A 27,142-nucleotide genomic window follows, 5' to 3' on the forward strand; every position below is an offset into this window, starting at 1 on the left:
TTTGTAGGGTGACATTAAGGTCTTCACCACACTTAGGGAGTCCGTATATATTACGGCTTTTTGGTGTTTTGATTTCCTTATATGCTTTACAGCCGACCATAATGTGTAGGCCTCTGCCGTAAAGATACTTGTTTCTGGATGTAGTATATACGATTCCGAGAAGGATGGACCGACAGCTGCATAGGACGCTCCGGCATGTGACTTGGAAGCGTCTGTGTAGAACTCTGTGCACGAGTGCTTGTACTGAAGTTCTAGAAAATGCATTTTTATTTCGACCTCTGGAGCGTGTTTTGGGACTTCTAAAAAGGATATGTCACATTCTACGACCTGCCACTCCCAAGGTGGTAACAATTTGGTTGGATGCATTATGCGAAGCTCGAGGAGTGGAATATGCATTTCATGACTAAGCTCCCTCACACGAAGCGAGAAAGGCCGTCTTACAGAGGGTCGATTCTGGAAAAGTGTAGAACACTATCGTTAACAGTGTTAAAACATGGATGTTGATGATTGGATTGTATATTCAGAAAATATGTAAGACTGGTGTAAGTTCTCTGTAGATGAAGATACCATTCATTGATTCCGTATATAAGCTTTCAATCGGGCTTGTTCTGAAAGCGCGCGTGGCTTAGCGGATACCTAGATGCTGCACAGGATCTGTCATCTTTAGCGCGCTCGGGGCGGCAGAGTTATATACGAAGGCACCATTATCCAATCGAGACCGAATTAGGCTCTTGTATAGGTTCATTAGGCACTTCCTGTCACTACCCCATGTAGTCTGGGATAGAAGTTTCATTAGGTTCATTGTTTTTAGACATTTTTCTTTCAGATATTTATTGTGTGGAGTGAAAGTGAGTCTATAGTCAAGTATAATACCTAGGAATTTGTGCTGCTTGTTGATAGGTATTTGTTGTCCACACAGTTTTAAGCAAGGATCCGGGACCAGGCCTCTTTCTCTTGTAAAGAGAATACAAGAGCTTTCTTGGGGGTTTATTTTAAATCCATTTTGGTCTGCCCACTTGGACACCTTGTTCAAGCCATGCTGTACTTGTCTCTCGCACACTGCGAGGTTACATGATTTGAAAGCTATTTGAATGTCGTCCTCATAGAAAGAGTAAAAAATGGCAGGTGGTAATGAAGCACGAAGCGTGTTCATCTTCACGATAAAGAGCGTGCGGCTGAGCACGCCTCCTTGAGGTACACCAGTTTCTTGTGTAAAAGGACGTGAGAGTACATTGCCGACTTTTACCCGGTAGGTACGAGGGGACAAATAGTTTTCTATTAGGATTAGCATATTACCATGGATTCGCATTTCTGACAGGTCTCTCAAGATTCCGTAGCGCCAAGTTGTGTCGTATGCCTTCTCCATATCGAGGAATATGGATAGGAAAAACTGTTAGTGCACAAATGCGTCATGGATGTTTGCTTCAATACGTACATGATGATCAGTTGTGCAGCGCCCCTCTCTGAAGCCACACTGAAGCATTTTACTCTGTTCAAGGAAATGAATAAGTCGCCGATTAATCATTTATTCAAATACCTTACAAAGGCAACTTGTGAGGGCTATCGGGCGGTAACTTGCCACTGAGGAAGGGTCTTTGCCTTGCTTCAAAACAGGGACGACAATGGCATCTTTCCATGCGGTTGGAAGGTATGCTACAGCCCAAATTGTGTTGAACAGTGCGAGTAGTGTAACGTGGGTGTCAGTGTGTAAGTTTTTGATCATTTCATACATGATTCTGTCAGATCCTGGCGCATAGCTCTTGCATGCACTCAAGGCAGCTCTCAACTCGGCAATGCTAAAAGGACGGTTGTATGGTTCATTCTGTCGAGATTTTCTGATGAATGGCTTGGATTTTTCTGTTTGTTTGAATTTGAGAAAGGATTGTGAATAATTTGTTGAGCTTGACACGCTCTCAAAATGCTCCCCAAGAGAGTCTGCCTGGTCTTGCAGGGTATCGCCTTGTGTGTTTACCAAAGGGAGTGAATATGTTTGTCGCCCTCTTATCCTATTAACCTTATTCCAGACTTTGGCCTCATCTGCATATGAGTTGATGCCCGATAAAACCTTCTGCCAAGTCTCTCGTCTGGCCTGTCGGCGCGTTCTCCTGCCTTGAGACTTTACTTTCTTAAAGTTAATAAGATTCTCCGCAGTGGGAGAAGCGCGTAGCAACCCCCATGCTTAGTTCTGTTTTTTACGAGCGATCCTACATTCGTCGTTCCACCACGGGACACGCCGTTTGCATGCCAAACCATTTATTTCTGATATACATTTAGATGCCGCATCTATTATAAAAGCTGTAAGATACTGCACAGCAGCATCAATTAATAGCGAGGACATGTCATCCCATGAAATACTAGTAAGAGTTCTGAATTTGTCCCAGTCGGCTGTATCAATCTTCCACCTAGAAGCCTGTGGTGGACATTCCTTTTCTTTAGGTGTTTTTAGCAGTATGGGGAAGTGGTCGCTTCCGTAAGGATTGTTGTTAACTTCCCATTCGAGTTCAGACAGTATTGACGTGGAAACTAGGCTAAGATCAATTGAAAAAAAGGTTCTGTTTGCGAGACAGTAATAAGTGGGTTCCTTGCGATTCAGCAGACACGCACCACACGAAAAAGGAATTGTTCAACGAGACGACCTCCCGCATCGATACGAGTCTCCCCACAAGCTGCTGTGTGCAATGAAATCACCCAGAACAACATAAGGTTCTGGCAATTGATCTATAAAGGATTGGAATTCATGTTTCGTTAATTTGTAATGTGGGGGTATGTAAAGAAAGCTAATGGTGACGAGTTTGTTTAGGAGAAGAGCTCGAACCGCCACTGCTTCGAGGGGCGTTTGTAGCTGTAAAAGTTGACACGCAATGCTCTTATGGATAACAATGGCGACACCACCCGATGATGCGACAGCATCATCGCGATCTTTGCGAAAAGTTAGATACTGTCGCAGAAAGTTTGTGTGTTTTGATTTTAGGTGTGTTTCCTGTAAACACAGCACTTTTGGATTGTGTTGGTGGATGAGTTCTTGTACATCATCAAGGTTTCTCAGAAGACCTCTGACGTTCGATTGTATGACTTGTGTATCCATATAAAGTAAATTGGTGCTGTGTATACGGAGAACAGAAGTGATGTATTAGATTACAGGGCTCTTGCGAGGCCCTGTAAACGGGATTTTGCATTTTCTGGAGCGCTCGAGGGAGCCTCGCCGCTCCTTAGGCGCTTGGTGCGCCGTGGGGATAGGTGTTGTGTCCATTGCCTCTTGTGCGGCGCCGGACACGCGCGCTTGCGAGCGACAATTTTTTCGAGAGAAGCTCACCTCGGAAGGCAAGACCCCTGCGCCCACCAGCCCGGAGGTCGATGAGACTCCCTGTGGAATTTGGCTGCGCCGGCTGTTGCCAGCCCTGGAAGGGGCCGGGGAGGCTGAGGCAGCCTCGGCTGCGCCTACCTTCGGGGCCACTATCGTTCCCTGCGGGATCGCTGCGTGTAGCGCAGGTTGCCGCAGATAACTCTTGTGGGGTCGGCAACCCAAGGGTAGCATGGCCTGTTTGCTGGTTGGATTGAGTAGGCTTACCTACTTCCACCCTGGGGGCAGGAGCCAGAGGTGCCTGCTCGCTGCACGCGGGCTGGGCACTTGGCAATGGCCGCTGCGACGCTGCCCCCCGACGCGCCGCATCAGCATAAGTGTGTTGTGGAAAGGTGAGCACCGTTTACGGGCTTTCTTAAACGAAATATTTTCCTTGACTTTAAGTGTGATTATCTCTTTTTCTTTCTTCCAGTTCGGACAGGAGCGTGAGTAGGCTGGATGGTCACCACTGCAGTTCACGCAGTGAGGTGTGCCACTGCAGTTGTCGGAGGGGTGGCCCTGGACTCCACACTTTGCACAAGTTGTTTGACCACGGCAGCTCTGCGAGCCATGGCCGAACCTCTGACATTGGAAGCACCGTCTAGGGTTGGGGATATAAGGTCGGACAGTTAACCTGATATATCCTGTTTCGATTGTTTCTGGCAGAACGCTGGATGCCAATGTTAGGACAAGGTGCTTGGTGGGTATTTACTTGTTGTCTCGTCTAAGTATAATTCGTTTTACATTGGTAACATTTTGTTCTTTCCACCCTTCCGGGAGTTCAGCTTCTGTCAAATCTTGGAGGTCTGCCTCTGATACGACTCCGCGTGAGCTATTCATTGATCTGTGTGGTGTAACAGAGACTGCTATATTGCCAAATGTCTCAAGCCTGCCTAGTTTCTCATACTGATTTTTCTGAGGGATCTCCAGAAGAAGGTCTCCACTTGCCATTTTAGTCACTTTATAACCTGACCCTAAGGCTTCGGTCAAGGATTTTGCTAATGTGAAAGGTGAAATGAATCTGGCTTGTTTTTCAGGGTTCTCACTGTGTACTACGTGGTATTTTGGGTAGGTCTCTTTAGGGCGGGTGAAACATGTGCTCAGGTCTTCGGTGCGCCCCCTCCTCTGAGGGTGACGATCAAGTAGGCGGGGAAATGCAGGTGTTCCCATAGTATCTGACTTTCTTTTCGGCAGCAATGGCGGCCACCCACCACGGAGCCCAACATGGGGACGCTGCAGGACTTAACGCGTAAGGCCGCAGGCGCCAACCGTGCATTGCCACTATAACCTAATATATTATACCCAAGGGAGGGCACATACACAAGTTTAACCCTAGCCGTCTAGGAAAATTAGGAAGTGACGGAAGAGAAGAGATGAAAGGAGAGTAAAAGAAAGAAGATAGGAAAGAAAAAGGTTGGAGAGGTGGACAGGAAAAGGCGACTGCCGATTTCCCCCGGGTGGGTCAGTCCGGGCGTGCCGTCTACGTGAAGCACAGGCCAAAGAGGTGTGTTGCCTCCGCCGGGGGGCCTTTAAGGTCTGAACACCCGGCATCGGCTCAACCCCCAGGATCTCCGTTTCCCCGGGCACGGCTAAGCGGCGCACGGTTACACGCGGGAGGGTCCCACCCTCATGTGCTCGGGTACGTGGTGTCGCAACATACCAAACGCCTGTTGACGCAGATGCCCCTGCGGGGCACAACTAGGCAAGACTAGGTAATCAAATACTCTCAGTGAGAGTATTTGAGTAAAAAAAAAGTGGCGAGTTAGCGGTAAATGATAGACAGACGCGTTAGCGCTACGTTGCATCTCGTTGAGCTCCCACATTCATGATTTAAATCCCGTTCACTAAATTGCAAAGTTTGGTTGAGGAGCTCACTCGACACAATATATATATATATATATATATATATATATATATATATATATATATATATATATATATATAAGAGAGAAGAAAGGGTGTTAAGCGAGGGGCCCAATTTTTATTATTCATATCCTAAGAAGCCAACAAACATTGACACCACGGACAATATAGAGCATCGCACGCGTGATGCGAAGACGCGAGACCGTTCCCCAGCTACGGCATGTGGTTTTTGTTGTTTTTTCATCCGCTTTCATTTCCAATAGTTTATCATTTCTTTGCTCCATTTAGTTAGCAGATGTAATTTCCCCTATGTAGTGCTTGGTGTCAATGTGGAATTCTCGTGGTATTATATATATATAGCGATCTTCTAAGCTCTCCCATCCCCTCTGTACATCTGCCACGTGGCCTGCTTCCCACACACGCACGGGAGCGCGCACACACAAACCCATACTTTTTTTTCAATGTTGACAGTCGTAATGCAAGCGCATTAAATGTCCTCAAAATGTCGCGGTTTGTGCGACAGCATCACGCCTGAAGCACAACAGAACATTGATAAAGCCTTGGACAGGGCACCGTATACACAGAAGTGCGCCGACCTTGTTTACCAGAATATGAGCACTGGCTTGATGATTTCAAGATGCTTCGGCCTTCGCTCATAGCACTCAGCCGGTACGTTTTCAGTGTCAGGTTGCTTGACGCGCAATAGAAGCCAGTAATATTTAAGGTGGAGGAGACTCTGACAAACGAGACGCGCCTTGGAGTGTTTTCTCACTGGAGGAAAGCCATTCCAACAGTGTCAATAGTGAACATGGTGGTAGCTAAACGACAAACTCTTTTCTAGACGTCAGTGGACACAGGCACGCATCTACACACTGCGACCTACATAAACAGCGAGACCTTGAATGTCATTAAATCCATGGAAGCGCACAAAGTAGTTTGCGTTATTAAGGGAAGATCAAGTAAAATACAAGCATCTTGCCAGATTGCTTGTGAAAAAATTTGCGCACTTAGCGATTCCATGGAGTACGCAAGCGCATCGGCTCAAACTTCTGTTTTTTGAGCCCATGTGACGAAAAATTGGGATAGATTTAGGATAGGTCAAAACAGTTGTTCAAGTACGTGAAGTACACTCCCCTTGTTTCTTGCTGCATTGCATATGGCGAGGAAAATTTATCAACGCTTAGCTTGCCCAGCAAGACAAGATGCAACAAAGCCTCCTCAACAACCAAGAAGTACTCCAAGAGGCAGTATTCATGGGAGATCTTGGGGTCAACAAATATACACAAGCAGTCTCGGACAAAGTTTAGCTAGAAAAAAAAGCATGCGCATTTGTTTGGACCTGCTAACACCAGTTTCTTCAGCAATCAGTGCGCTTGAACCGGACAAGGCCTTGCTATCGCACGTGTGGAAAGTCTTTCACTCCACCAAAGGAGAAATGATGGCAAGGCTATGGGACAACTTTGCGCGAAAGCAGGCTAACAAACATGTATGTGATGAGCGGGTGCGAAGAGTACTTTGTGCGACTAATTCATCTCGCTGCTAATCTCTTAGAGCAAGAGGAACCGCTGCAATAACCTCGGTGGCGAGCTGCTTGCGGTCGTATTTGACTGGTCCCGTTTTTCCAAGCAAGCCTAGCAACTCTCGCTTGAAAATTGTTATGTTAAACATGTCTTACAATGTTAAGTTGATATGTCAGTAATGTGTCGTGCGTCTTCCTCCCCCTGGTGTCTGCTTTCTTCGCTCCGACCTTTCCCGGGCGGAGGAAAATTGTCTTCGTAGTCTTCGGCACTGACACCAGTTGTAACCTACACCTGGGTATCTCGAAATGACTGCTCTAAAACGTGTCCTAAGCGCACGGTACCCGTGTCGACAGCGGGCAGTCGCCTTGTTTTGTGGCTGTGTCCTGGCACTAAGGACATTAGGCGCGAGATGCTTAGGTAAGTCAAACTAAAGGCGAATGTCCCACATGACTTTATAAATTGAATATTCGACAAATAGTGCTCTAATCCATTGCTGTAGTACCTGCATCAAACAGGGAGGCATGCATTTAAAGGACGCTTTTTGCTATCTTTTTGTTGTACGCTTCGTGTAAAAAATTAGGGGCGAAGATAAAGAAGAAGTTGAAGTGATGCTCCGGGCCTCCAGCCTCTTGCTTCTCCTGGTGTTATCCGCTTTTCGCTGCGGTAGAAGCACCATACTGGTCGCCAAGAGACTCCAGGTGCACCGCGTTAGACTGCACGACTCTCTGGTGATGCCTTGCGCGGCCAAGGAAGGCGTAATGGTTAGACGGGCTCACTGGAGTGACCAGGCTGGCGGCACGGCATGGCTCAGCCAGGCGCTGCTGTCAGACAGGTGAGGCACGTGGTCTGTGGTAGATTGGCCGATGAGCGGACAGATGATAGATAAAACAGATGGAGGAATAAAGTGCAGAGATGTATTTATAGAGATATACATTTTTCCATTTTAATTTATTAAAGCGTCGAAGCAACTCAAAGTACAAACAAGAGGCGGTTGGCAGATACGAGGTGCAGAAAATCCTGAGTGAAAAAGCCGTAATCATAGCCGTGTCCTCTCTCGTCAAGCAGCACGGGTCGCCTCCGGTTTCCCAAGGTCACGGCCGTGCTGAGCGGTCACTACGAGTGCTCGGGCTATGTCCGGCTGCCACGCCGCGAGGTGTTCATCAAAGTTCGTCATGAGATCCAGGGTGGGTGTCGGGGATAGTGCGCATTGCATTACCGTAACAAATACCACCTGAATTTCTTTATTGTGCGAGAGTACATTCGAACGTCCCAAGCATGTGTGGTTCGCACACGCACGCACAAACATGCATGTCCAAATAGCGCGCACACGCAAATAGACCACGGACGTGCAAGCTTACCCACAAGTAATAACACACGCACATAAACGCACACGCATGCCCGTGAACACAAACATACATGTGTAAACATCATGTGCCTCATAAACTTAATGACCGATGTTATCGTTGTCGAGAATTTTTAACAGTTGTCTTTAACAGTGAAGTTAGAAATGTACGGGAGAGTTCCGATCTGTATAGGATTGTGAGCATTCGCACTAGATGAGTGGATGGTGATATCAGACTTAATGCCCTTTAATACCAACAGCACAAATGAAAGTGCATTTAAGTGTCATGTCGAGACCACGCATAACACTTACGAGGTTTAGTTTGAGACTTCTCGGTGCATTCACCTGTATCCCATACTTTGTGCTTTAGGTGTGCACAAATGTATCTAAAAATGAGTGATCAGAAAAGGTTTTCGTTCTGTCTTCCAGTGTTCGAGAGCGACAAGAACGGAACCGGATGTCGCGTGGGATATGTCGTCAGCGACCGGCGTTGCTGTGAGTAAACTCGCATGTCGTCACAGGATCGGAGCGAAAGTCACAGAAACTGGAAAAGGAATCGGCAATGCTCCGGGAGGCTGGAACCCTTGACGAGCCGTCCAAGTTTGTGTAACGTGTTTAATCGCAGCTATCCTTGAGGCTCGTGTAGTGGAACACATACGCTGGTCCTTTGCTAATTGCGAGAAGACGATAGATTTGTCATCATGTCCCAGAGCGGTACTTGTAGCTACGACGGGGCGGTTAGCGTAGGCTACGGGTGAATTTCCCCCTATGAGGTTTTCCGAAAGGCACCAAAAACGTCCTTCGTGCGGGCGTGTAAGCATGTCACCGTCCAAGCGTAAAGATATGTCGAAAATGTGAAGGTCTGGAACAGACCGTCGTGTGGCTTTATCTGGGGGCATTGCGGAAACGGGGAGGACGGAACAAAGCGCAAGTAGCCGCTGTGTGTGTCCTCAGTTGCCCACTTGCGTCCCGCTTACGCAAAACCCCAGTCAATGTCTGTAGAAAGCGAGAACGTGCCCCAAATGACCATTTTCTTTTTTTTTTTAAAGAGAAGCATCAAGGCCCGCAAGCTTTAAAAACAGACAATCGACGAGTACGCGATGCGCTAACAGGAAGAGGAACCGATCACTCTAGCATTGCCATGTCTCGCAGACGTCTGCCGGCCCGGGTCCTTCAGCCCTGGCGGCCAGTTCCGCAACTGCATCCCCTGCGACTTCGGCTCCTACACCGAGCAGCACGGCTCCCCCTTCTGCCTTTGGTGTCCACCGGGCAAGTCCACCTATAGGCAGGGAAGCACCTCGCCCAATGATTGCGAAGGTGCAGAAATCCGTTTTGCGCGCTGATTAGCGTTAGTTTAGATCCGGGCATTGTTGCAGAGTGAGTGCATACTAGTAGGGCGTCATACAGGGCCTCCTACGGTATTGAGCACCTAGCGAGGAAGGTGCATAACGTTCATAACTAGCCTGCATGTACAGGGTGTGCCAGCTGTCATGCACCGAGATTTAAAGATACGCAAATGCCACGTACCTGGACAGAACTAACGTGATGTTGTTTGCCGTCGCTTGGAGATACTCAGATTGCCTTTTGAATTCTGCCTAATCCCATATTTAGTCTAAATAATCAACTTCTCAAATATCGTAGATTAAAAGTGTCAATGATAAAATTGCAGAGCAGCATGAAAAACTCCCGACACAGGCTTCTGTTTCTCAATACGTCCTTCGTAAAAGTATTTTTCTGAGAGTGAAAAAAGCCCGCGAACAAATGCAGAGTGCCTCGAGCGGCTAGTCGTGCAGCCACGAGAACATCCGGGCAAGTTGCGAGAACAAAACGAGATCACCCGGGTAACAAGTCAAAACTTAAAAAAAAATGTGAATGTGGTCTCTGGCCCCGAACCCTTTGCACAGGACCACATTACATACGCTAGTTACTGCCCAAGCAAGTTACAAAAAAAATTGCGTCCGAGTTTTTCCTAACGTTTGTTCACAATATCACTCAAGCTGCAACTTCTAACACGCCGAAGGTTTATTTGTCATACTAAATAGCAGCGTTCAAAACGCAGAGACAGGGCACCATACACTTCAATGTAACCTTTTGGCGCTGAGCGCTGAAGGCGTGCGGTCCGTGAGTTACACGGCACGGTTTTTGTGTCACCTCGTGAGATGGCGCCACGCAGCCTTCAGGCGCTTTTACCCGCCGCGGTGGCTTAGCGGTTGTGGTGTTGCGCTGCTAATAACGAGGTCGCGGGATCAAAATTTCGGTGGAGGCGAAATGAAAAAAAAAAACGCCTGTGCTTGTGCACTGGAGGCACGTTGAAGACCCCCTGGTCGTCAAAATAATTCGGAGTTCCCCTCTACGGCGTGCCTCATAGTCAAATTGTGGCTTTGGCACCTAAAAACCCCAGATTCAATACATTCCTCTTCTAGCTAGGCAGTGCGCTCTGTCTTACTGGCGTCTTTGGCTGCCTGTCGTGCGGCCTTCAGCCGGTTTACTTCTTCTAGCTGGTCAGCTACATTATGGTCCTGTGCACAGTATAGCGTGGTGCGGTGTGGTGCGGTGTGGTGTGGTCAGGTGTGCTGTTGCCAACATGCACTACAGCCATTTTAAGATTGTTGCTAGTATGATCTCCACCCAATCATCTTTGCCGGTTACCATTTCATGCTTACATCTACTCTCGATTACGGGAGAGCCAGCATTATTGTTTATTTAAGCATTCGTTTCGGTACAAAAGATGTGGCGTTTTACTAGGACTGCTCCGACATATTTTTCAGTTTCTTGGGTGATCTATGCTTTCCTCTTTGGAATAACGACCCTGACAGCGCTGGTCCTATTTGTATGGTAAGTGCCATTTTGCAGACTAGACATTGTGACACATAGTCTTCGATAATTTTACCATAACAAATGTGTGAAACGGTTTTTCCTAGTGCCATCAGAGAACAAGCCTTGAAAATCAGGTATCGCTTATGCTATTCCATTGAGTAGCATATTAAAGCTTTGAATTATCATGAACAAACAGCATGCTCGGCCGCCTACGGATATACGCATATAATTTCCAAACTTTCGTTCTGCATTTTTTTTATTTGGTTGCCTGGATATTGCAATTTGTTGTGGAAGTAATTTACACGTATTCAGGCAATCCACCAAAACCGGCAGGCTGATCGACTTTACATCCTGCACGTTATTTTAGAAAACCAGTTTGAATAAAAAAGAAGTAACCCAGTTCATGTTGTTTTGTATATTAGTCGAACCAATATCCAAGGCTTTTTGTCTGTATTCCTGATACTATCTGCAGTGTGTGCGTAAATTAGGTGTCAAGTAAACTTCAATTATCACGTATTTTTCATTAAAGTTGATCTCCATTAAGCACGGTCCTCTGCCACACGTGGCGTTCCTATGTCGTCTTAAACATTAACGCGACGTGACACGACAGCGTATGACTGAAATCAAGATCGTTTGAATTATATTATTGTTAAGCGGTAGCTACGGTTCCGCTACAAACTTACAGACCTCGCACAATAAAGGAAGCGCTGGTTGAACATGATTTAAATAAAAAGTCGAGAAACAAGGGAATATAAAAAAAAGGAAGAAGAAAGCCGCTTTCTTGAGAGACTTCCGAACTGTCGCAAAACGGTATCGCTCTAGCCGAAGGTTGGAGGTCTTACTCACACGCCAAAAATTTGTGACTTTTCGGTGTGAACATGTTGTCGCTGTTTAAACCAGGGTGTCACAAGTCTGGTCATCCAAACGGATGGTTAGGACCATCATCATGGAGGACAAGCTCTCACGCTGCTTTCAGGTAAGCAGGGAGATACCGCATACCAGTCAGAAGTACTTGTTGTCAGCCTAGTTGGCATTTTCTGAAACTCGAGTTAACTGTTAGAAAGAAGACGAATATCCAGACTCGGCAACCATCTTCGATATCCATACTTATACGCTTTTTGTATTCGTTAATGTACATTACGTAGCGACATATATGTGGACACATTTATACTTCAGCATCGTAGTGAGCTTAGTTTCCTTGGAATGAAGTTACTGTTTAGGTCAGTTGATCGGAGTAAAGATTGGAATGATATAGAAATACATAAACGCCCCTTTCTCTTTACTGCAGCCCAAGGCTCTTCCGCCAACTCGTAGCAGAGCTTCGGACCGACGTAAGTTGACGCAAAACCCGATGTTTGTGCAAATGGACCTTGCTCGAATCCCAACTGCAAGTTTCACTCCGCTTCATTTTAGAAGCCTCGACGGCCTCATGAAGTGCACCGAATCAAACACAGAACCAAATTTAGAAAGTCCATTTTGTTTTCATAGGGTTCCTCAAAGCCGTCGTGCTTTCCTGATAGATTTGTGCTTTTGGCAATATGAAGTCTGTATAAGCTGACTACGTACAGCAACTGTTCACTAGTACATTTTTTACGGAGTGTAGCGTCCCTCAATGGTATGCGGCGGTTTACGTGGGACGCCGTATGGGGCTGCTCTCGGATAACTTTGACAACTTGAGCTTCCGTAACGTGCACCTAAATGTATTTACGTCAAGCTTTTAATTTCGCTTGCATAAGGATGCGGCTGCAGTGGCCGGTTATGAAACTGGTTAAATAACTTGTGCTGGAAGTCCATTTTGTTTTGATCCGCAGACTTCCGAACAGCCTGTTATGGCTGCGAAGAGTTCATAAGCAAGTACTAGTTCACAGAAATGGGTAGAACGATAATGCCAAGGCGGTACACTGGCAAGCTACATAGCTTGCATGGATGATTTATTAAGTTTTCTGTAAGCTGGCTGAATGCATTTTATTGAGGGTTACATGAAAATTATGGCTGCAGTAAAAAAAGAAAACAAAAAAGCTAGAACAGATAAGCGTTATGTAGGAATCTGGAAGCTAAAAATGTAGCCTGTGCGAGCAAATAGCCGTGACTACTGGGCAACCAACAAATGCAGAAATGGAGAAAACACTGGTACAATGCGGACAGCCAGGAATGTAACTACCTTAGGGCACTGAACTCGCGCAGCGTGTCATTTCCAGCATTATAACAATGAGCGGTTAGCTGTAGGGCGTACAAATTTATGTATAAATACAAAGTAGTTAGTCAATAAGGCCTGGTAAAAGAAATTTGGGCGCCATTCAAGCTTTAAGGCCCCTGCTGATCTACTTATAACCAGTCGCTGCCTTTGAACATTCTTGGACATTTCGATACCTAGGCTTAAACCGGTTTAGAAAGACCCATAGGCCCCACGGTATGAAACTATGTGGTCATAACTGATTTGTATGGAATCATGCAGGTTTTCGTACAGAATCTCGTATGACCATACGTGACGTATGGAGACGGGGTACATGAGTCTCACGGTTTTTCCAATAGGAACAGATTTGTTTCATTAATTGTACTAAGCAGAAGACTGTCATCTACAGTGGGGCATTATCTAAGGCTGTATTCAGTTCCCATATTGTCAATTTTTTTATTGCACACGAGGCAAGAACGCGCCTCACACATAAGCTAGCTGTGCATGCGTGCTGTTAAATGACGCGACAATAGCAGCGACAAGAAACGAACAACGACACGGACAAAGCGCGATCATTCTTTGCCACGAACGAAACTAATGCAAAGCCGAAGTGGCTCCGCATAAGGCGCACGAGAAACGCCTTGGTTTATTGTAACTAAAAAAAAAAAAAAACATAGGTCAGGCGGTGCGTGGCCACTTTCAAGACCAACCGGTTGGGCAGCGTGTTTCGTGCCGTCGATAGCTCAGTTGGTAGAGCGGTGGACTGTAGAGGTTGCACCGAATGCGGACATCCATAGGTCGCTGGTTCGAATCCGGCTCGACGGACTACTTTTTTTCTTTAGCTGTTTCGTAAGTTTCGAGAATATATATTTTTTTCCACGTTGTTGTTTGCTTATTATTAACATTTCAATAATTCTTCCGTTAATTCGTGTTGTTCTTTTTTTTTGCTGAAATAAAAATAACGCAACTGCACAGAGGAAGGAAAGCGTAGGAGTGGCCCGGGCCAGCAGAGACGTGTTGGAGAAAGCGTGACGGAAATCACGCGCTGTTTTTCGCAAGGGAGCACTGGGAATGCTATCCCAAACGTCAACGTTGACATGGCAACCACCCTCTTGAAACTCTCGTTGCTGCTCTAAGCCTCTGGAAAGTGAGACAAGTTTTTTTTTCAGCCAGTGTCTTTCTCGCAGCGCCTTATGTTCGCGAGAAAAGCTGATATTGGAGCGTGGTGTGTAAGCTTGAAAGTTGTGTGTTGGGTCTCTCTCTCTCTGTGTGTGTATGTGTCAGCCGGCAACAGACACAATCAAGCAACGATGGCGCGGGTCTTCGTCGTCCTCTTCAACGTGCCACTGAAAAATACATGAGCGCGGCTGCTTCCATAAAAACTGTTACAAAAGTTTCGCAGGCTTTGTTCTGACGCGCGTGAGCTGCACGCAATTCCGGTGGCCCGCAGCAATGAAAGTTCGAAGCTCGCGCCTGTCTTCTCCAGCGAGCTGATCGGAGGCGCAAAGAGAGATGGCAAACTTGGTTGCATTTCTGGCTTCCAAAAACGTGACGTCAGGGCCTCCCCTATCTTGTTTCTTTCCTCCATGCACAACTGCAATACTACTCTGCATATTGATCAATAATTAATTCTCATTGTTCGCGTGCAGAAACTGCAAGTGAGCTGCAAGGAACGCCGTTGTCGGGGATCCGGATTAATTTTGCGCTCCAGGGTTACTTTGCTAATGTCATAAATCTTTTGTTTTTCGTTCCGCTCCTATGCGAAATTGATCGCCACGGCGCGCATCCCACCTAGGATGCCGCACTCGTATACAAGTTTACACGTTTACGTATAAACAACGTATAAGCGTTATGAACGTTGAAAAGTTAACATTAAAACGTTAACGTTATAAGCGTTAACGTATAAACTATAAACGTATACACGTTTACAAAGAATATTGCGAGGAATTCCACAATAAAACGCCCGAAAACAATCATACCAAAGTTTACCAGAAATAATATGCCCCCTGTAACTTCCTGACTGCGTTTGGTTTCCGGAACTCTGCAACAGCGGCGGTGGCACCGCGATATGTGGCTGAGAAATTTACATGCAGCTGTCAATATTTACGCGGTGTCATCGCCAGCTCATTTTTTAGTCCAACCCTGATAGTGTTCACCCTGTTTTGCAGCTGTGATGACGAGGGGTTCCCGAAAGACGGCGTCGTTGCAAGAAGAGCAGCAGCCGCTTTTGGCGGCCACGACGGCTGCTTCGCGGCAAGCTGTAGGCACGCAGACCGACGTGAGTGTCAATAATTGTGGCCTCAAAGATTGTACCTTGATAGTGTGCGCCGCTGTGGTCTCGGAGGTCACGCGATGATTAACATTGAATGCTATTCTATAGCCCGGAGTGCCAGCTTGCACGTTTTAATACTGCGCCGTACTGTCGAATTCACCATCTTGACAGCTTCGATGAGTCCAGATGATTGCTGCTGCATCGCTGATTGGCTCAAAAGTGGCGCCATCGCGGACTATGACAATAGGCTGACAATTGGACAGCGTCCATAAATCGCCTCTCTGGAAATGTATACTATCTACGGCCCTATTGTCGCCGTTGCCATTTTGTAACCTCTGATTGGCTCACGGGGCGGCTGTGGTTGGCTGAAAACGGCCACGTTACGGAATTTGACATCAGGGCACGCCAAATTTGAGTGCTCCTTAAGAACAGAGAGCTTTGTCGGTGGCCATATGAATGTTAGTACAGTACATTTGCGGAATCTCCATTTGTCTCAATGTAATTTTCTTGATAATGTTCTAAACTCTGTAATTTTCCATTTTCTGTCGCCTGATGCTTCCTTTGCTTTCTAGACGTAACTATGTACCATTTTACAATTCTATCCCATTTCTAGCGCACTTGAACCGTATACGAGCCATATTTTAGAGGGAAGCTGAACTTAACTACGGTGGGCGTATATATAGTTGCTATAGTATCGCTGCAAACACAACCTTGGCACACACACACACACACACACACACACACACACACACACACACACACACACACACACACACACACACACACACACACACACACACACACACACACACACACACACACACACACACACACACACACACACACACACACGCACACACACACACACACACACACACACACACACACACACACACACACACATATATATATATATATATATATATATATATATATATATATATATATATATATATATGTATATATCTTTGTAGCAATGCTTCGAGTGAGTGAGTGAGTGAATAAAGTTTGATTTGGTCCAGCGAAACGCGATAAAGCGCACACCCGGCTAATCCCACGACGGGACCGACAGATCTAGTCTCTAGTCTGCCGGCCCGATCGCGGGGGCGCTGGACGGCAAGGATTTGGTCCTCAAAGACGGGACTTCGCAGGAGCGCATCCCACTCTTCCTTGGTGAACTTCGATCCCAGCGACCCGCACTCCCAGAGCATATGAGGCAAAGTAGCAACCTCACGACAGGCCCCGCAAGAAAAATTCCGATAGATCTCGGGATATATGCTAATAAGGGATGCCGGATTCGGGTAGGAGTTTGCATGTAGGAGTCTGACGAATTCCAGAGGAATTCTGGAAGTGCCCTGCTCCCACTCTTGCGTGGAGCCTGTCGGACAACTAAACAAAGGTCCCGAGCCAGTCCACTCTGTGAAGCTGGAAGGTCAACGGAGCGGTGCAGTACAGGAAAAAGAGGGGACACAGAATTTTGAACAAAGGTATACGAACGCATTTAGTGTCTTGATCGGTGGTCATTGTGACGAAAGGCACGCGCGCACATTTATTTTTGCACATCCGCGTTCATTCGTGTTATGCATTCGTTACATACATTCGTGTCTTCATTACGCGATACACTGAGGCAAGGAATTTGAGACGGAAATCGCCGCACCGACTGGCAGTGAGCCAGTGCCGTCAGCGCCTTCGCAGAGGGAAGGGCAGTATGGGAAATGCTGGCATCATGAGTGGCAACGGAGCCACCTTTGGAAGAACACTTCGACGAACGCGGGAGCACTGGCGTGAGCCATTGCTGATGATGATAGTCGCTCACACAGATTTTTTGACGCCGACACGAAAAATTCACGGAACCCTAGCCAACAACAGCTTCGCTGTGACACATTTGTGCTCACGTGGCTTTGGTGTGTCAACTGAAACATCGTTGCAGTTGTCGTTTTACGTATCCTAGTTGGTATCGCTGCGTTTACCCCTTTACCCCGTTTCATCCAGAGCGTAGGGGCTTCCGTCCAAACCTGGACTCAAGACTCAACAAAGGTGTGGTATGATGGGACTCAATTGACATCCCCATAGCAACACAGTGGATGCGATAGACGTCGGAGCCGAAAGTTTTCAAACAATTTTCGTACCCCCGGTAGGCCACGTAAACCCAACGACTAATAAGCTAGCGTACATGCATCATTGCACTTGCGCCATTGTGATGCAACGACCAAGGATGGGAATCGAACCCCACGTCTTACGCTGAGTAGCAATATGCTGAAACCAGTCAGCCCCAAAGCCACTAATCCACCGCATGTTTAAACTCAGCGAGAGACGGTGAACGCGATAACTTAATTTGTTTGTTGCAAGTTTTGGCTCAGTTTGTGTATTATTTGCGTCTCTAACGTGCACTGCATAATTTAATTTGTCATAATTGGCATCTGGAGTGTATCATACTAGACATTCCCCGCAGCGAACCACTCCAGGGTTCGTTAAATAACCCTCCCGCCTATATTTCTTAATAAAGTTTATTGGTTCAAGGGGTATCAGCATAAGGAACGACATTACTATGACACTAATTGGAGGCTGCAGGCAGCTATGTTAAATAGCCTTCTTTTTTTTCACCACCTTCAAGAGTCATTTCTGATGAGGGCGCAAGGCCTATATGGGCTGTACTTTGGACCACACGGATATTTATCGTGTAGCAATGGTCGTAACGCCGTGCTAAAGGCAATCTGATATTAACAAGAGGTCAAACCACACGATATAATAACTAATTCGGCGAGCATGCGTCCCCAGTGACATTTTGTAATTCTTTGCATGCCTCTTTAATATGGGAGTTACACAGTAAAAGCCGGGAAGGGGGGGGGGGGCGTGTTTTGTGATTCGTCCCATGTACGGGGCCAGAGCGACGTATTTAGGAAGAATGAAGCGCTCTACGACAAGCGTGCGCCTCCCGCTTGTTATTCGCGAATGCCACGCGCATTATTTTTTCGCGCTTTTTTTGCAGGACCACGTCCACGTAGACTCTGCGCACCGCGGGGTCCAGACGGAGTCCTGCGAGCCAATGCCTCCAGGTACTTTCATGCAAACGTGCATTTACAATGAGCACGCATCTCACGTAAAGTTTGAACGCATGCATTCACTCAGCTCTCAGTATTCCCATATACATAATTGGTAATACTTCACTGTATTACTAAGTACATAAGGCATGATCAGTCCTTTTTTCATGGGGGAGACTTTTCACGTAGCTAATTATTGTTGTCGTGGCATCATTGATTACTACAGAAGTATTATTGCACAACAGAACAAACACGGACGCAAGAGAAGAACACTGATGCGCAATAACACTTCACGAATGGATCACCAACTTGCCCGGAATGCTGCTATCATTGGTTATGCCTGTCTTTGCAGCTCTTTTTGTGGTCCTGTCCTTACAGTCATGATATTTATTTTCTGTTGCTTTTGTTTTCTTTTTATTATTGTGTCACGCACTGTACGTTCCGTAAGCTCTGTAAGTTTCTCACCCAAGCACTCTATGCACACACAATGCAAAATAGGGATTGCAGTTGGCCACAAGTGTTATTCCAACAGAATATGTTCCTGATTGCGCAACGCCCGATCATCACGACAGCCGGTCGGTTGCCTCTTCGCTTTCCTCCATGCCCCCTCGACTCACGTCAGAAGCGTTGCGCATTGGAAGGAGCCTTCTTACTTGTTGCACCACCCGTTGGGGGTGTAGCTCAGATGGTAGAGCGCTCGCTTAGCATGCGAGAGGTACTGGGATCGATACCCAGCACCTCCACAATTTTTTTCCTTTTGAGCGAAACCGTTTGTTTAAACAAGCATTTAACGCTTGGGGGTTTTCATCAGACTACAGGAAAGTTAAATGTCGGAGTTTGTTTCTCAGAAAATGACGATTGGCGATGAAAGACGACGTAGTATGATGCCCTGATTATTTCTGATAACTGAGCTTTCTATGACCCCCTAAGGACTGCACACGAGTGTTCTTGCATTTAAACCGAATCAGGATGGGGCCGACGTGGCTAGGAATCCAAACCACGATCTTAGACTATTCAGGCAAGTGCCTTGACATTGTGGAAAAATAAAATAAAAATAAAGCTGGAGTTTCGTACTTCAAGGTCATTGGGGGACCACTGTCTGTGATAGTCTGATAACACGGTGCGCTGTTCAGAAAAAACTCTCTTTCTGGAGCTGTGTGGAAACTATACTCTCGGAAGACTTCCCATCTCCTCCCTCTCCCCTCCTCCTGCCAACAGCCTCACCGGGGCGCTGTCTCTGGCCTTCTTTTTTTCTTTCCTCCTGCCGCCTCCCCTCTCCCCCGATCTCTTCACCTCGTCTTCCAAACCTGTCCACCCCGCGGCGAGGTCTGGAAACGACACGTGACAGCGCTTGTTTTTTTCGTCTGTCCCTTTCTTTACAGGCAACCGCTGCCGACAACGACCGCACGTGACGTTACCGTGTACTAACCCGTTAAAACTAAAAGGCCGAGGATGACAAGACCGCCTTTGTCAATGATAGGCCCACCTATCGAAACATAGGCCAGCCTTTCTGAGGCACTTTATCACCTGTTTATGCGACTTATTTACCACGGTGCAGTGGAGCTACACCGTTTCATTAAAGGGATATCCAGCGCTAGATTGTTTGCGTGCGTCGCACCAGTGTTTGTTGAGACAGTACGGCGATGATGGCGAGTATAAAGGGTTGCCTATGTGTTCTCGCTTCTGCCTTGAATGGTCTTGTGGATTCATATCTTACCTTTCACCGAGTATTATTTGTAGGTCAAGCAATTAAGCTTGTTTAGCGCACGATTTGTGCCCATTACCATCTTCGAAACATTAGAAATAAAAGTAATTGTTCTGAATATAAAAAAAATATATGTGCGCTTAGTCAGTGTTAGACGACATAGTTAGTGTTAAGCGAGTTGCACAGTCGAAGCTTTCTCAGTAATTTATTCACTGAAACTTACATAATGAAAATACTTGCTTTGCGAATTGAAGCCACGCAAGTGATAGAAGGAAGCACAGCGATATCGGAGCGCCATTGAACAGCAAAGAACTAAAAGCAAACGGAACGGCCCTTTTCAATAAATCCTCCCGAAAGTGAAAATACTTTGATAATTACTGCAGAGAAGTCAACTTGACGTCGATTCATCTACATTCCGTTGCTTGACACCGGGGAAAGGGAAGAGAGCAGGGACGGATCACTCGACCGGTGTACACCCGTGAGCAAAAGTATACGGACCACAGTGTCGCCTAAATATATAGAATTTCTTAGTACTTAAAACGCATAAACAGAAACTGACGAGTACACTAGAAGTATTGTAATGCCACGCTTGGTCTGCAGTCTTTAATTTCAACTTCTATTCGCAGACAGCGGAAAAAATTAGTTTTATCGCGCGATCCCTGGTCCCTGTAGTTTTGCTCCCGGGTGTACGTATTCAGAACCAATAGGGAATTCAGACAAATGCTGCATACAAATTTAAGTATGGCCCGGGTGACCAGCCAACTTCAAGTTCGCAGAAAAATAGATGTACAGCATGGAACACTCTTAAAGGGGAACGCAGAGATAGCACTACGCAGTAAATATAGAAATACAGAAAGAATACGCGGCCAACTCCGATGCCGCCTACTGAATCGCATGTGAATCGCATAAACGCTCTTATGCGCCAACCCCTTGATCGATTTCAATGGAATGTGCTTCAGTTAAGAGGAAAAGTTATATTCTAGTGACTGTAGGAATCAGACTATTGAAGTAGGGACCGCAGAAAGCAGAATGTCCTTTCGCACGCACTTAGACAGGAGGCTCCGATCTAATTCTTCCGCTTAAGGCGTGCTTCACTTCCACTGCCCGAGTGTCGTTCTTGTGCTTTTACTACGAACCAAATTGCGTTTCGGGATCCGGACGGGTGCTCTGTCGGATCCCATGTCGATATATCTTTTTTGTTCACCGCTGTACAAGCATTCTCTGTGGGTTGGAGAGCCGCTCATATGCAACGACATTTTTATAGGCTGTCGCCGTCTATATCATTAATTGCGGAAAACTAGGTGATACAGACGGTCCAAAGGCAATGTCGATAGAATTACCGGACGAATTCTGCAGTTAGTAATGCGAAGCTAGGGGAGTGCGTCGATTTAACATAAACGAGAGACACCCTCCGCTCGCCTTTACGCTGCACATACACAAGTGAAAGCTCGTTAGATTGTGAGGCGAGGTTGTCGGGAAAAGACCGGTTGCCGCCGGCCTCTTCGGTCGTCGTCGTTCGACCCAGATTCGCGTAGAATGTCCCATGGGTAAAACGGTGTTCCGTTTCAGCTGGTCTTCGTCGGGGGTGTAGCTCAGATGGTAGAGCGCTCGCTTAGCATGCGAGAGGTACTGGGATCGATACCCAGCAGCTCCACTGGCTATATATTTTTTTTTTCAGTAGGCATGTTTTTTTTAGTAGAAATTGTTGTACGGGAACGATTGTTTATAGAAAGATGAGAGTAACGCAAAACTGTAGACCATCCTTACCAAATATGCGGATGTTTTTCGTAATGCTCACGAATTAGCAGTCGTTCTACAGTTTTACGAATTTTGCACAGAAGTTGAAGAATTATGTTCTCGTAAAGCTTAAGAGTTATTAAACATGGAACAGGGCAAGACTGCAATAATACATGCAAAATTAAATTTCTATGTAACTCTGGCCACGCTTTTGCTCTAGCGCAAGATACTCTATGCTAGATGAGCACTTGCTTCGAAAAAAAAATTACCTTTGCAAATTCTTAAAGTAATTGAAATTTGGAAGACAAAAGCTACTAAAGAAAGCTTCACCATGAGCTAAAAGCATTGTAAATGTAGCCTGTCATTCTTTACTGTTTCAACTTAGCTGTTTGTGCGCACCACATAAAGTAAAATGATTGTTAATAAAGTGCGTATGCATCCTACAAGAGACGTGCACTTGAGCCAAACATTCTTTTTTAAAACGTGTGCTACAGACGCTCAAGGCGGTGTGCTCCAAACATTAGGTATCAAAATGAAGTTCTGCTGAACTGCGGTGGAAGACCTAAAAAGAAATGATAGAGTTCAGAAAACACAACGCAACCAACACAACGTAAGCAAGCTAACCTCGCTGTTACCGCTTCTCTACGTCTCTCTCTTCATGCAGGAAGGTGTCCAGTCCAGCCCCATTTCATAACTTTCACATATTGAACGTCTTACGCCAATAACGTTCCAAATCCCGCTTAAAACAAGTCCGTTCCACTGCAACGGAACAGTTACGTCATCTGTCATGGCTACGGTGAACCCAATGTTTTCGCCGTAACTACGACAATGCAGTGATAGAGAGGACAGCCTTTTCGTTGCAGCGGCGTCGAAAATTTTTAAATGGCGCCGCCTCAGACGACACCAGCTTCTGACTTATTGTCCACAAGACGGCTAAGCGGCGTCCGGAAGCTTTGCATTATACTGGACATCATGCACAATATTGCCAAATCTGAACGGAGATCAGCCAATGGTTTAGGACAAAGGGGGATGTGTACCTGGCGCTGCTATTCGTTCGAGGCTCAGCGTAGGATTAATAAATGTACAATTGAGCAATCACGAAATACAGAAGATGTTCCACTACAGAAAATAATGCGAATTGTTAACTGCTAATGGCAGCGCAATAAATTATTATAGTTGCGCCGATCAAGAGTTGCTAGCAACTCCGTTACTCCGATACTATTGATTTGAATGAGTAATTAGCAACTTAGCTCGAGAGTAAGGGATGACTTCGGTGGGTAAGAGAGGAATTGGTGTTTGGGACGTTCGTTACGACGCGTTTTATGTAAAAGGGTTACGCGACACACTTTCTTCCATGAATGAAGGAAGGAGCTGTCAAAAGATAACTGCCTTGTGGAGTCCCCGGGTGTACGAAAATAGGGCGATACACTTGGTGCGCCTGTTTCGGCAACCATTTCATTGGGTAATGCATCGTGTCCTACAAATAAATAAATAAATAAATAAATAAATAAATAAATACGCAGCAGCGTCGTCTGCTTTGCTCGAGAAGCGCGTCGTGGCCTCCTCGAAGGCCAAGGATCCAGCGCCGTGTGATCAAGAGACCATGTTTAAGGAGCTCCTAGCCAGGACTGCGCGGAATGCGAGGCGGCTCGACAGACGCAAGAACACCCCGCAGCCGAGGCCCTTCGGTGAGTTCTCGCAACAAATGGGCGTTTACGAGGCCTAACAAGCAAGCGGATGTTGCGGCAAATTGCACGTGTCGTAGGAAATGACATTACGATGTGTACGTCGTTTCTTGTGTCGTTCTCTTGTGTATGCTCCATAAACAACGAAAGATCAACACCAACTTGCATGTTGGTTTTCAGGGTTATCACTGAAACGTATGATGTTATCACCGGTAATTTTGATGTGCCGTCAATCACGCTAGAAGAATAAGTTTAACATGTTCTTTACTTGAACACCCAATAGCGTGCTTATGCTCCGCAATGTAATTGCTGATGGCGTTGCGGATTAGTTTTTTTTTTAGTATCAATGCTCAGTGCAGGACATTCAGGGGATACCGTTCTGAAGGAAAGGGAATATAGGTTGATGTCCTCTGGAGAAATTCCGCAGCCTTGGTTTTAAATACATTTATATTCCGCAATGACAAGCTTTGTGGAAGCTAATAGTATGCCGTCTGTAAACCAGTTTGAATTTATCAAAAGCAAAGGACATGGAACACTTTAGAAGAATTTAGTGATCACTTAAACAATTGCAACTGACCGCAACCAGAACGCCTGGATATCTTTAAAGCTTTAAACTCAGTAGACCTACAATTTTCTCGCTGGAGAATTATACCACTGCGGGTTCCGTGGACCTTTTCTCTCCCTGGTTAGCCGATCCTGTATATTTCAAAATTTTTGCACATGTTAGGTGGGACAGCCTGTCTAGCCAGCTGCCTGTACGATATCCTTACAGTTGTACGAATGGCTTGCTTTGAAACAACCTTGAAAGGCATTGAAACAACAAACGATATTTAAATATCCTCACAGCTACAAATAATCGCGTTCAAGCGCATAATTTCTACAATAAAGCGATGTTTACTATACATGCCTCTTGCCCCATGGTTTGGTGCAGCTGCTGCTCTTGCATCTCACGAGAATTACGGGCCGATACTAAAGATAGTGAGATTGTAAACCAGGATGATCCTAGAGATAGTGTAATGAAAGATGGCCGACCTTGAGACCGCGTAGTACACACTCACGTGGGTCGCGTTGTGGCAGCAGCGACGTTTTGGGGATTTTCTATCCAGGCAAATTTTTACCTGCAATGGTGCAATATGTGTTCCAGAGGATTAACAGTTCTGTAGCATTGAAATACCTGCTTTACGAGTGGTTCGTTTCAAAGCGTTAGTTGCAGTGTGTGCGTTCGACCCGCATAACTTTCTTTTGTGCGTTATAATACGTTCCAGGTCTCATGAAGCTGAACGCTGTGGGCGGCAGCCATGGCACGATGCAGAAGTCTCCACTCACCGCTCACAGGCCATCTGACGAACTCTCATCTTGGCGCTCCCAAAACCCATCGGCTCAGCGCAAAACCCGAAAAACAGGAGCCTTGGCTCCTGTCACGTCGACACCGGCTAAAACACCGGCGAACCTATGCGGGAGGCCAAACCGTCGAAGCGCCCAGGGCGAAATCGAGAATGCTCCCCGTTACAAAGTGCCAGCGTGGACCTCGTCACCGGAGGACTACCGCAGGACCTTGCATAGCGCACGGATCCGCGACAACGTACCACGTGACGTCCACGGGATCTACGAAGCCGCCGACAGTGGCGCTTCCGGCGGGTCGGTCCCGCTTTACGACAGGCCTGGTCACGTGAGCCCCCGGCGCTCTGGGTGGCCCTCGCCGCTTGGCCGGGAAGACAGGCACGACCGACTCAGTTCCGCCGTTGCTCCGCCACCCCGCCGCTACCAGGCGGCGCGCGGGTGCAGACACTCTGAGGGACAGTTTGTGAACGAAGTGTCGCACGGCGAGGGACTTTTCATTCCTCCCCGCGGCGCCTATTCATCACCGGGCACTCGAAACAGGCCCGGAGCCACTAACATGTTCAGGCGTTTCGGCTCGACCACGGCCTGGATCACGAACGAATACTCGAAGCACAAGCAGCAGGGCCCCGGTTACTACGGCTCGCCGAACACTTGACATATATTACGAACGCATATCGCCCGCATACTTCACTATCAGCAGCATAGATGTCCTTTTATCTTTTGGTGTTCTCTATCAATATGATTGTGTACTTGCAAAATTGAAGTTGATGATGTAAGGAAACTATCTCTCTAGCGATACAAAAGCCCCCGAGCTTTCTCAGACGGCAGACGCATTGCTGCACACGTGTACTCGTACCTTTAATTGTGGTGTATGTGGCATATTTTCCTGGAGAATGAAGTCTCTGGGAGAATGACAGTTCAAATGCACCGTCGAATATTCTTTTGTTGGTCCTTTTTAATGGAATAGGCAAGTCTCAGGCGGTGCAAAGGAAACCTTCGAGTCAATACAAATGTTTCCGCCACACCAGGCACTTCCGAAGCAGGGATGTGTTGATGGAAAACGGAAACCATGAGAGGGACCTGTTGCGAAGGTTCCATAACTGCGGCAGTCATGACCGCCCCTTATATCATGGCTTCACATTAAGGTGTTCCTGCATGCCAACCGAAGGCACTATATGCAGATCATTACTTACTGAGCATTCCGATAAATAAAATCATGCAAAGCAAATGCTTAGTTATCGGCGTCCGAGTTCTTGGACCTAGAACAAGCCTTGTGTGTGGTAATAGCTCGCTTTCTAGTATACTGACTGACAATGATAGCAACCTCAACGGGTAATTATTGCATGCTTGGCAGCAGTTAGATATTGATTTGGAACCAAAAACTTCAGTACTAACCAAAACGGCGCATAAACGGAGTGAGAACTGCGAGGATACACAGTCTGAGTCCCGTTAGGTCCTAGGTTGCACAGTGTCTACCATTCTAATGTATATCGCTGAAAATTCGTGCTCCGAGAATTGACGCGCTTCTTTTGAAAGAGGCCGATGACAGGCCCGTAATTGTGCTGAAAAGTCTGTCACTCGATAAAATTTCAATACAGTGCAACTCGGGATTCCCGCGAGAGCCGTTTACTACTATGCTTTTCTTCATTCGCGCTCGTTTCACGCCAGGAGCAGCGCGGATTTGGAGGAGTCTTCTTACGAAAATTGCACTTGTCGGGGGTGCAACTCTAGCGCTCTCTGAGGAGGCGAGATGTACTGGGTTCGATACCCGGCCAGTGCTTACACCTGTGTTGTCTATTTCTATTGCGATATTAATTATATGGACACTCCAGGCGCATTTCCGCCGTCATCGTGAGGTTCCGTATGAGTGAAAGCGTGTGAGGGTGAGCCAGCGAACGCGGTTCTATCTTGAGTGCGCGAGCGAGGAACGCCACCCAGATGAGTTTCCTCTCCTGTAGCGCGCGAGGTCAACTTGTCTAGGTGGTGTTGGCGAGGCAGGGTGGTCAGGCGAGGGAGAAGGGGCCTCCTCCTGCGGCGGCGGCGGCTGGGGTGCCCCGATGTCTTCGTCGCCCGCCGCTTTGTACTGAGTGGAGAAAACCGCGGCGTCTACTGCGGTGTTGGCCACACGAATCATGGACGCCGTTGTAGACGTCTTTCGTAGATGCTGTAGGGACCCGTTACCGGCGCTCGTGTGTCTTGAAAGCGATCTGCCACGTGGCGAAAGTGAGCCCGCGCTGGCCTCATCTTCAAAGCGATCTGCGATGTTTACAGAGTGCGCGTAGTGCCGGTAGCTTATTATGCGCTTT

General features: G+C 46.8%; 1 protein-coding gene and 3 non-coding genes across 4 annotated transcripts; all 4 read left to right on the forward strand.

Annotated features, from left to right (window-relative positions):
* The first annotated feature begins 13,787 nt into the window (after nt 1–13,787).
* Nucleotides 13,788–13,880, forward strand: TRNAY-GUA (transfer RNA tyrosine (anticodon GUA)). The gene is made up of 2 exons: nt 13,788–13,824; nt 13,845–13,880. It is a non-coding gene; the product is annotated as a tRNA-Tyr (tRNA).
* Nucleotides 13,881–19,038: 5,158 nt separating this feature from the next.
* On the forward strand, nt 19,039–19,111 carry TRNAA-AGC (transfer RNA alanine (anticodon AGC)). The gene has a single exon. It is a non-coding gene; the product is annotated as a tRNA-Ala (tRNA).
* A 2,543-nt stretch (nt 19,112–21,654) lies between these two features.
* Nucleotides 21,655–21,727, forward strand: TRNAA-AGC (transfer RNA alanine (anticodon AGC)). The gene has a single exon. It is a non-coding gene; the product is annotated as a tRNA-Ala (tRNA).
* A 1,624-nt stretch (nt 21,728–23,351) lies between these two features.
* Nucleotides 23,352–25,682, forward strand: LOC142563986 (uncharacterized). Its single transcript, XM_075674751.1, has 2 exons — nt 23,352–23,498; nt 24,761–25,682. The coding sequence occupies exons 1-2, from the start codon at nt 23,414–23,416 to the stop codon at nt 25,489–25,491; spliced, it is 816 nt and encodes a 271-aa protein (XP_075530866.1). The 5' UTR covers nt 23,352–23,413; the 3' UTR covers nt 25,492–25,682.
* Nucleotides 25,683–27,142: the final 1,460 nt, after the last annotated feature.

This window comes from Dermacentor variabilis, chromosome 11, assembly GCF_050947875.1.
Source record: "Dermacentor variabilis isolate Ectoservices chromosome 11, ASM5094787v1, whole genome shotgun sequence".
In the NCBI taxonomy this organism is placed as follows: domain Eukaryota; kingdom Metazoa; phylum Arthropoda; class Arachnida; order Ixodida; family Ixodidae; genus Dermacentor; species Dermacentor variabilis.